Source organism: Anabrus simplex, chromosome 6, assembly GCF_040414725.1.
Source record: "Anabrus simplex isolate iqAnaSimp1 chromosome 6, ASM4041472v1, whole genome shotgun sequence".
Taxonomy (NCBI): Eukaryota; Metazoa; Arthropoda; class Insecta; order Orthoptera; family Tettigoniidae; genus Anabrus; species Anabrus simplex.
Window position 1 is genome coordinate 133,991,066 of NC_090270.1, and position 11,613 is coordinate 134,002,678.

Below are 11,613 nucleotides of genomic sequence, written 5' to 3' on the forward strand. Positions count from 1 at the left end.
TGCCTGTCGTAGTCATATTGTTTTTCCTGCCCACTTCAATAATTTTATGAACATTTAATACTGATAATATAGTTTATGGATTTTCCAAAAATAAAAAATGTGTTTATTTTTAAAGAAGATTCCAAATACCAATTTTAACGTCTGTAACATCTTCAGTTGTATGATCCCACCCATATGTGTGTCTTACCCTACAGTTTTCTTTCCCAAACAGTAAGTCATAATATGTTTACCATACCGATTGGGAACAAACTTTGACTTAAACAGCATTCAGAGTGTCACAGTTCATCTCAGCTACCCCAAAGACTATGAATTCGTCACTAATATTGTCATTTTTGGATTTTTAAGCTTCACCCCCCTTCCTTTAGGGGGGCTAGGGGTTTCTTGCTGCTACAGTAATTTTTCCAGATAAAAGCAGAAATAAGTTTTAAGGAACACATATTCTTCACATACTGTTGGGTAGGCAACCTGCTGATCAGACTTGTCTTGCGGTTTGCTTATCTTCCCCTATTTTATTTTTCACCCCTTAGTGCCGAACTACCAATCAGATTTTGTTCAAACCACTTCATAATCCCTCTCAAATGTAATAAGAACAAACTGTGAAAATTTCAGCAAAATCGGTCCAGTAGTTTTTGAGTCTATTAGCTTCAAACATACCAACATCCGATTTTATACATATAGATTATTTGTCAGGTGCCTCAATATTTGGTAAGTACCGGTTCTCAGAACCAAGACATACTATTTCTGTCTGCAATGAATTAGGCAATAGTGATTTTCCTTCTTTCTTGTTGAATTTCTGTGTTGTAGTGTTCAATAATTTCTGGAACCACGACTGAAGACTCCAGTTCAAAAAAGGCAAACTTGTATTTTACAAGACTGACCATAGCCATGGTATCTCCAGTTTTATATGAAAACTGGACCACTGGGGCGCACATACTTCTATCAGAAACTCTTCATGCATTGGTGGGCATTCGAACTGCATCTGCCGTCATGAGTAGCCAGCAACTATGTCACTAGGCTATCACGGCTCTAGTTCTAGTTACTAGGTACAGGTTCTTCTGTGTGTTCGAAAACACCAGTTCTAACTCTGGTAATTCTGTCGAGTCTTTTACCCTTCACTGAGTAGTTCAGGAGGTAGAGCACTCGCCTTCTGAACCCAACTTGGCAGGTTCGATTCTGGCTCAGTCCGGTGATATTTCAAGGTAGTCAGATACATCAGCCTTGTGCTGGTAGATTTATTGGGACATAAAATAACTCCTCTGGAACAAAATGCTGACACATCGGCATCTCCAAAAACCATACAAATGTACTTAGTGGTACGTAAAGTAATAACATTATCATGGTATCTTGTACTTGAAAATACTTGCCTGAAACGACTACCTCCTGCGACTCGTCTGAACTTGATTTGGCCACCGTAATACAACAGAGCAGGTTGAGACGCACTGGACAATGGGCATGTCAAACTATTAGACATACTTTCCCCTGGCTCTTTAGAAGATTTGGAAAAAAATGCTGGATATTTCAGCTTTATTTGTCATCAGCTTTCTTCTTTTCCACAAGTTTCTAAATTTAAAATTGAATATTGTGTAATGTAACAAACAGGGTGCAAAATCAGAAAGAAGTGGTGGTGGAAGGGGGAGAAAGAACATAGGGCTTAAATACTGGTGTTTATTTCAGGCAGTATCTGACGGGGGAGAGGGTATAAAATTCCCCTGTAAATAAAATACCTCCTCCCTCAGAAAAATGTAAATTGTAGATCTTTTACTTGAATTTTGTTGTGATAACAAGAATGATAAACATTAGAAAGTTATTCCAGCCAGCTGAGAAGTTTATGATAGACTGTCCCTTTCTTATGAAAGGCCAGAGGAGGCGCGATTTGTCTTGACTTATTGCTTTATTAACGGAACCTTCGTCTACCAGGGCTAATGCTGAGGGAACAAATTTGTTGGTTTGTACACACTGTAAGTGAGTATTGTCCTATTGGATACCTATCAGAAACACGCCTTCACCAAGAAGTATAGGAGTGGTGTAAGCTCGAGCTACTTAGAGCAATGACAAGGGAGGAGAGCTTCAAGTAATTTACATTTTTGCCTGCGTTTCAGATGGACTTGCCAGAATGAAACATGAACAATAGGCTGCAGATGCAGATTGCCACTGCTGCGTTGTTTTCTTGCTCAAGGTCTGGCAGTCATTTGATTTATTGCTGATGTTTCTATGAAAATATGCACAGTAAAAATCATTAATTTCAGTAATAAACTATATGTGTTCTACATTTTCCTCATTATTTTATAATGAAAGAATCCCCCCGGGCAATTTTAGTGGGGGGTGTGAATGTTTGAGATAAAATCGTTGGTGGGGGGAAATCCCTCCCCCCCCCCGCGATTTCGCACCCTGGTAACAAAGTTCGATCTTCAAATAGGTGGTGGTAGTGATCACTGTTTTAAGAGGAAGTACAACTGGGCAACCATCCTCTATTAACATAGAAGGGTCCAACACTTCGAGAAATGAAGGTATTTGCCAAAGGAAGACAAGGGCCGCCAAGGACATGAAAATGAAAGACTCCCTAGACCTCCATACGTAATACTGTCTAGGTCGGAAAAGAACAAGAGTTGACCAAGGAAGGTGGGAAGGTAAAGGCTTTCACTATCCAAAACATCTCTAAGCGAGATAAGTACGGGTTGCCTAATTAGCTCTAGGCCTGTAGCTGGCCAGAACTTGGTGTAGACTGAGTGAACCTAAGGATCATATGCCTCTCCAGAAGTTGAGGTCTTACTTCTAAAGTTTTCGACTTCTTAACGGGAATTCGAACCCATGTTATTCCAGTTAAACAAATGCCTTAACGGGCTCGTCTACACGATCGCTAAACACAAAACAAAAAGCCTTCCTTCTTCGTTGTTTCATATTGTTAATAGTCCAGAGTTTGAATTTGGTAGGAGTACATATTTGCATGTTACAGTGGGGGATCGCCTGGTGGCCATGATCGTTAAGTCTATATGGTCTGACACTGTGGTTAGCCGGTTCGAGTCTCGTTGGTTGAAAAATCTTCACCATCAGAATGTTGGCCGTTGGTGTTCATATATGATGTGAGGGCATATGCCGCTGTTAATGGTGATCCGTACATCGAATGGGGATGTTAAGCCTTGAACAGAGTCATCGGTGCTATTCGACAAGAGTAGGCTATGCGACACAAAGCCGGTACAAGCTTTCACCATCTCCTTATCACGTCATTCATTTCATCGCATTAACTCGTCTGATTAACTCGAAGATTCATCTCATTTCATGTCCGACATCGTAGAGGAACGGGACAGGGGTTGGGCAGAGATATGTATGTTAAAATTGGGAGTTACCAGGTGTTTGCTAGAATAATCATTTAAAAAAACACAATGAAAGAAAATATGTATTTTTGAAACCTCTAGAAAGTGAGGACTCCAACGGCCGATATAGAAAGACGTTTGCTGCTTCAACGAGTCGCCTGTCGCTCGGGCGAGCTAAGTAGCCTACTGTTTTTCTCCAAGCCAATTCTTATAAGTTTTCCCAGAATCGTTGTCGGAAAACAATACGAGTTGACCAAGAGAGTTTGGATAGGATAGATGAAAGTGAGGAGTCTGGCACAAGTGGAAGGAATGTCACGATTTTCTCACGGTGTCGCCAACCCTCTCTCAACTTAAGAGCCCTTGGAGCCCCTTTTAGTCGCCTATTACGACTTCTACCACCCCCACCCGCGGAGGGTAGTATACAAAAGAGCCAAGGTATTTTCTTATTGCCGGGGCTGAGTGGCTGAGACGGTTGAGCCGCTAGCCTTCTGACCCCAACTTGGCAGGTTCGATCCTTGCTCAGTCCGATGTATTTGAAGATGCTCAAATATGTCAGCCTCGTGTCGGTAGATTTAATGGCATTATAAAAGAACTCCTGCGGGACTAAATTCAGGCACCTCCGCGTCTCCGAAAATCGTAAAAGTAGTTAGTGGGATGTAAAGCCAGTAACATTATTATTTTCTTATTTGCCTCTATTTCCTGTTTGTTTGTTTTTTGCTCGTCTCAAGAGTCCAAATGTTTGAGATGAATATTTTCAAGTGTTTTATTTTCAGGATCATTATAATCTACAATGACCGCTAGATCAGTGAGCTTGCGGTGTTCTGCTCAGAAACCAGTGACAAGGCATTCATATCCCGTGAAAATATCCAAGGTAACATAATTTTATATAAACATACCTCTTTTTCAGGAAATGAAATATACGGTGGCCTTCGGTACGGTACGAGGAAGACTTTACTGTCCTTTCAATATTTCAGCAGTTTTAAAACTTCAGCAGAACTTACCATTCTAGTAAAAATAACCTGTTAGGGGAGTTGCAAATGTAAATAAGTCAGCAAAGCAGCTTATCAGCAACGACTTTCGGAACTAAAATTTAAGGACCGAATGAGTTGACCGTGCGGTTAATTGCGCGCAGCTGTGAGTTTGCATTCGAGAGATAATGGGTTCTGACTCTACTGTCGTCAGTCCTGAAGATGGTTTTCTGTGGTTTCCCATTTTCACACCAAGAAAATGCTGGGGCTGTACCTTAGTTAAGGCCACGGCCGCTTCCTTCCCACTCCCAGACCTTTCCTATCCCATCGTCGCCGTAAAACCTATGTCGGTGCGACGTAAAGCAACTTGTAAAAAAAATTAAAAAGGTAAAATAATAATGACGCGTGGCCTGCTGCAGGTCTTCCAAGTTGACTCCCTATAGGCGACCTGCGCGTCTATGAAGATGGGGCCCTACGTATGATTAATTATAATTATGAAGATGGCACACACCCCCGGCCCCCGAGCCATCGGAAGTAACTAATTAAAGTTAAAATACCCGACCCGGCCAGGAATCGAACCCGAGAACTCCTAGACCACAGGCCAGCAGGCTAACCGGTCAAACTCGAATCCTCGTCCCGACATCCCCTTTTCCAAATGAAGGTGAGCTACATACCAGCCTTCCTAACATTCTTAACATTCTGGCAATACCGGGAATCGAACTCGGACCCCGACGACGGCAGCTAATAGTGCTAACCGTTACGCTATGAAGGCGGACAAAATTTAAGATGAGAAACAACGTCTGTCTCTTCCATGGTTCATAGTTTGATCATAACAAGTAGAAGAGAAAGTGTGAGCTCTTAAGTTGTTCCCTGTTGGATAGTATAGGGACTGTGATGAATCGTCTGCTAGGGGCAGCACTGTTGCTATCTGAGGGTTGGTAGGCTATTTGTAGTTGTAATATGGTTATGTTTTTTCTACTCGCTTTGGTTTTATGTTCATGTGGATCAGAATCGAATGCATTCCTGACCTAGAGGAAGACCGAGGGACAGATGATTGAAAGGTGTAAAGAAGAGCATCGAGGCAAGAGGAAGGAACTGGACTACGACAGCGATGGAAGAAAAGTGGTGGATGGACAGAAAACGATGGAGAGGCTTATGTTTCAAGCAGACCCAGCCTGTGGTTGGAAACTGCTCCAGATGATGATGATCATCATCTTACTAGACTCATATATTAACATTCGATGTGTTACAGCCTTAATTCTCACTGCTGTCGATGATCGCTTAGGCATTGTGGTTAGCTGGTTCGAGTCCCTTTGTTGGAAACGAAGAATTACCATTAATGTGTAAGGTATATATATATAATTTCTAATCACTATTTTGCATGCCAAAAAGATGGGTTCAATTCCAGACCACTCCGCAGTGTTCGTATGGAGTAAGGGCATATGACGCTGTTTATGGTTATTAGTCCGTCGAATGGTGACATTAAGACAGGAGTAGGCTATCATTAAAATACACACATACCGTAACCTACATAATTGTATATAGACGCGCAGGTCACACATGGGCGTCAATTATAAAGACCTGCACCAGGCTTCTCCAGAGGCCACATATCACGTCAATTATCACTGTCTATTAAGTCTTCAGCCTTGAGACTTGTTGGATCCTCAAACAAGCTCCATCAAAGGTTATCGGGTTACGAGGGAAACCGCAAGAAACCTATAGTGGGACCATAATGAAGCTTATTAGGCGGGATGAGGAGTGAGGTAGTTTGCTATTGCTTTCCTCAATGGACCAGGAAGTGCTATTGCAACATGACTACCCTATGAGTACCTAAGTTAGCGCCTTTCATAACATCCAGATGTACTTCTGTATCGATACTCTGAACGTGCGTTACTCAGCACCACGTATACCTCAGCAGTTTCCATTCTGTCATAGCCGTAAATGACACTGAAACTTCCGTGGAAGATACCTTTTGCTCTTGCCTCTGGTACTATAATAATAATATTAATAATAATAATAATAATAATAATAATAATAGTAATAATAATAACCCTGTATTATGTGAAAACGATCAACTCGTAATCACATAATGGTGTTAGTTATATCTTTCCTATGGTAATCATTCTCCAGAGATCATAATTTTCAGTCGGATTTATTTCTGAAGAATCAATCAATCAATCAATCAATCAATACTGATTTCCATTTAGGGCAGTCACCCAGGTGGCAGATTCCCTATCTGTTTTCCTAGCCTTTTCTTAAATGATTGCAAAGAAATTGAAAATGTATTGAACATCTCCCTTGGTAAGTTATTCAAATCCCTAACTCCAGTTCCTATAAACGAATATTTGCCCAAACTTTGCAACATGTTTGTACCGCTACTCTTTTGTCGGAAATCACCCAGAACAAATCGAGCTGCTTTTCTTTGGATTTTTGCAGTTCTTGAATCAAGTTATCCTGACGAGGTCCCATACTCTAATTGGGGTCTTACCACAGACTTGTATGCCCTTTCCTTTACACCCTTACTACAACCTCTAAATACTCTCATAACCATGTGCAGAGAGATCTGTACCCTTTATATAGAATCCTATTTATGTGACTACCCCAATGAAGATCTTTCCTTATATTTACACCTAGGTACTTACAGTGATCCCCATAAGGAACTTTTACCCCATCAACGTAGTAATTAAAACTGAGAGGACTTATTTGTGAAACTCACAACCTGACTTTTAACCCCGTTTACCATCATACCATTGTTTACTGTCCATCTCACATTATCGTGGTCATTTTGCAGTTGCTCACAATCTTTTAACGTATTTATTACTCTGTACAGAATAACATCATCTTCAAAAAGCCTTATCTCTGATCACAATTCGATCAGCCAAAAATAATATTTCAGATGGACGACAACCTAACCAGATATAGTGCGACATTTTCAGTTGATAAATTCCTAACCTGCTTGGTAGTTTACACTTAAAATACAAATTTAAGAAAACGAATTTATCGATAACCGGTGCTGAAATCTTTAGATTAACATTTCAATCAACTATGTCCAGCATGACCCAAACTGCTTCTTGTACAATGAACGAAAAATATAACGTAAACAAGCACCATATACCGTATTATAAAACGTAGGAAACGAAGTACCGTACCGGAATTAATCTCGGAAATAAATTATTATTCATCGACGAATGCAGTCACTGAACACGTAAAACTAAGAGCTTTCTCTTGCCGACACACCAAATTCTATAAATTAAACTATTGATTCCAATAAGAGACTTGCCTGTAGACACCATCCAAAACGTCCATTAGTCGTATTTGATACGGGGAGTATCCAATAGAAGCATCTTGAAAGGGACGAAATGCTGGGCCCTTCTCTGATAATAATGGTTTGTAGGCTTCTCGGGGCACCATATTCAAATTAATCATAGCATAGCAAGACACGAGGAACGCAGCATTTGCTCTTTTTTCTGGATTTGTTGTAGTGTAGTGCACAACTTTCTTTTTGCCGTTTGAAAAGCATTTTAACTTGGTATTTACTTTCACACAATACCTGTACAGCATTCCCAGATTTAATGGACCGAAGTCGGAATAATAATTGTGGTAAACAAGTTCATTGTCGATCGAGAAGAAATGAAAATTCACAGTACTTTTAAGTTCCCTTCTCGAAGGAATTGTTGTGAAATAAAATCTACCTTTGATGTATTCACAAAGATGGACAATTTCGCCGTTCAAAGTATACGTTGGCTCCATTATATACCTACATAGAGTTATGTTATTACGATGCCGTGGAGTATAAGTAGAATTATTCCACATTAAATTTTCGTTGTAAAACCGCGCCAGAATGGTAACTGTGGGGTGCGTCGAATTAACCTAAAAATGTCCTTGCCTGCTTCTAAGGCTATAAGCCATTTTTCTGTTTTTTGGACTATTTTTCTTTCTAAAACACCACATCACTGAAATTTTTTCCCGTGATATTGAGGCATTGAACAGTTACTATTAATTTCACGACGAGGTTATCATTTTAGTGCCTTCTTTTCTCCGATGGGATATAAATATTACCTAAAACACATGAATATTGTTTACTGTTGATTGATAGGTACGGAGAGTAGCCACGTGATAAGCTAGGCTCAACGCAGTATTGCCAATATAGGCCCACTGCTATTATTTGATATTATGGTTTCGTGGCGGGAAACGTACAAAGAGGAATTTTCTTTAGATTTGGACCATTTGCTGGTCCTGTGATTTACAAAACAAGCGGTTACTGCTGTAGTATCTCTAATTAAATCAAATTAATTGAAACTGCACGTCATGATTAATTTTACTAGACAGCTGTCAACAGAGAGAAATGGATCAAGTATTCATATTAGTTGTACATCACTCTCGGTGATTTTATCACCGTAAACGAAAAATGAAGTTTATTCCACTTCTTTAATCAATATTTAGAATCTATGTCATTTAACTGCAAAAAAAAAAAAAAAATGGTTAAAGAATAGGTAACTTTTAACGTTCAATTATAACCACCTATTGATATGTCTGTTAAAATTAACTGCACCTCTTCGGACTACATAGACTAGACTATTTCCCAGTACATCACATAAACACCACGTACTTCTTAGGGATTAGGGATTAATCCATATTGACATTAATCGCACTAACTTGTTTCTTACTGGCACTTTCAAACTTTAAGACACTGCAGCCATCTTGTAAATATCCTCAATTTCTCAACGAGTAGCTCTTGAGAATCAGTGAGAACAGTTTTCCTGAACCTCAGCCACCTTTTATTACGAACCAGAATATAGATTTGGCTACAGTGCACAGGACAGTGAAAAACATGGCGGCTACAGCGGGTCGAGAAGACACGTGTTTAAGAAAATTGTGTTGTACTAGTAGATAAGTGTATTCAGATTTTTCTTATGAATAAAGACAAACGACAAAATATAGTTACGCAACTGTAGTAGGCCTACCTAGTTATTGCTGCAACCTAAAAGGAACACATGGATTAGGCTACAGAGTTAGTAAATTACCAACTTTATGGATTAGGCCAAAGCAGATATCTCCAACTTGCTACTGCTACGGAAAGTTAAGTCTTATGTACGAAAAAGTTGCATATTTAGGCCTGACATTCACTTCTTTCTAGCATTAACATATTACGTTATTTTGCTATTTGCTTTACGCCACACCGACACAGATAGGTCTTATGGCGACGATGGGACAGAAAAGGCCTAGGAATGGGAAGGAAGCGGCCGTGGCCTTAATTAAAGTACAGCCACAGCATTTGCCTGGTGTGAAAATGGGAAACCACGGAAAACAATCTTCAGGGCTGCCGACAGTGGAGTTCGAACCCACTATTTCCCGGATGCGAGCTCACAGCTGCGCGCTCCTAACCGCACGGCCAACTCGCCCAGTATACATTTATATTTGGGTGCTCAGTTCTGTCAGCAATTAACTAGAAACAGTTGGATAAGACAAGACATACAGTATCACTCAGTGAAAAATTAGTCTTCGATTTATACTTTGCAAACACCAAACTGTAACGATTTACTAATCAAGCAGTGGCGGATCTAAGCTATTTAGGAGGGTAGAGCCAAGGCGATACTTATGACAACATAAACATGCACTAGGAGAAAAACTAATCTACAAGGTCTTTCCATCACCGTTTCACGCAAAGTATAACAAAATCGCATTGTTATTCGACAAACATACCACGTAAATTCTAGAAAACATCGCGCCTGGTACCAAAATCTGCCATATACCGGTAAACTCAGGGTGACCATATTCCTGAAGGTTCAAAACGGGGCATCAATTCTCAAAATATAATATTTTAACGCGGTACCATGAAAAGAGCTTAGACCTAATTTATTTTCATGTTTAAATACTGCACTTGCATCTACCATTTTTAATTTTACTCAACAACATTAAATTATTCAGCCACATTTAACACGATAAAGAAACTTAAATATCAATCAATCAATCAATCAATCAATCAATCAATCAATCAATCAATCAATCAATCAATCAATCAATCAATCAATCAATCAATCAATCAATCAATCAATCAATCAATCAATCAATCAATCAATCAATCAATCAAAATTAATCTGCATTTAGGACTGTCACCCAGGTGGCAGATTCCCTATCAATTGTTTACCTAGACCTTTCTTAAATGATTTCAAAGAACTTCGAAATTTATCAAATACTTCTCTTGGTAAATTATTCATATCCCTAATTCCCATTCCCATGAATGAATATTTGTCCTAATTTGTCCTCTTGAATTTCAACTCCATTATTATCTTTCCTGATTTAAAAGCTCCATTCGTGTTTATTCGTCTACCAGTGTCACTCCACGCCATCTTTCCACTGACAGCTCGGAACCAGTAGCGGCAATTAGTCGGGGGGGGGGGGGGCTGGGGGGTACTTAGTGGAGAACACCTTACATTTTTATTCCATTTTAGCCAGCTGAAACTAGGAATTATTTTTTAAAAACAGCAATTTGTACAAGCCCTGTTGTCTTATCAGGTAAATATTTCGTTTAATTTCTTTAATTATTAACAAAATTATTAGTGAAAATACGCACAAAATATCGTTCGTCGCGGCTAGTCGATTTGCATAGCACCACAGCAAGTGCGGAGACTCGCGCAGCAACGTGTAAGTTAGTATACTGTAATTTGTGAGGAAGGGTAGCAGGGGTATATTTTTTGCCAAGGTCATGGACACTAAGGTATGATTCACCCGCTTGCCATGCGCATTCGTCAGTCTGGCAGTCTCTTTAGTGTCTGTTGGTTTCTTAGTGTGTAGTCAAATGCTAAATTATTTTAAATTGTATAATTGTATTTAATTGTAATACATGTGTAATATTGTTCATTTGGTGAAAGTTTTATAGTATGGTATTGAATCAAAATCTCAAGAAACTATTATTACTGCACTTAAGTTGGTAAACTGTCAGCCTTAACCTCTCTGTCGAAATTTGCTCAGAGAGCATCGGAAAACTTAAAATTTTGTAGCCTTTTTGGTTTTTATTAAAGTTTTGATCTATATACCCCCGCCCCCGCAAATCCGGGTACTTTTTGTTGTCTGTAAACTTGTTTCCCTCAATTCCCAATCGCCACTACTACCTGTAGTGTTTAGTGTGGGTAAGAGATCGAACATCTGATCGGCGGATGCAGGGTGAGTCTGAGTCCACGTGTGGTCCGACATCCCTGCACTCCGACCGACCAACTGAACAGAGGAGGGATGGCCACGGCTGTACCGTGGCTCTACGCCTCTGTATTCGGGAGACGGAGATGGGCTGGTCCCCAACTTCGGCTGTTCTAAGAATGGTTTTCCGTGGTTTTCCA

At 39.8% G+C, this 11,613-nt stretch overlaps 1 protein-coding gene across 1 annotated transcript in view; it reads right to left on the reverse strand.

The window, feature by feature from the left end:
* The window catches only part of LOC136875892 (dual specificity protein phosphatase CDC14A), a 71,017-nt gene extending 62,988 nt beyond the window's left edge, over positions 1–8,029 (reverse strand). The window contains exon 1 of the mRNA XM_067149512.2: positions 7,560–8,029. Coding sequence (XP_067005613.1) covers positions 7,560–8,029 — 470 coding nt within the window. The remainder of the gene's footprint in view (positions 1–7,559) is intronic.
* Positions 8,030–11,613: the final 3,584 nt, after the last annotated feature.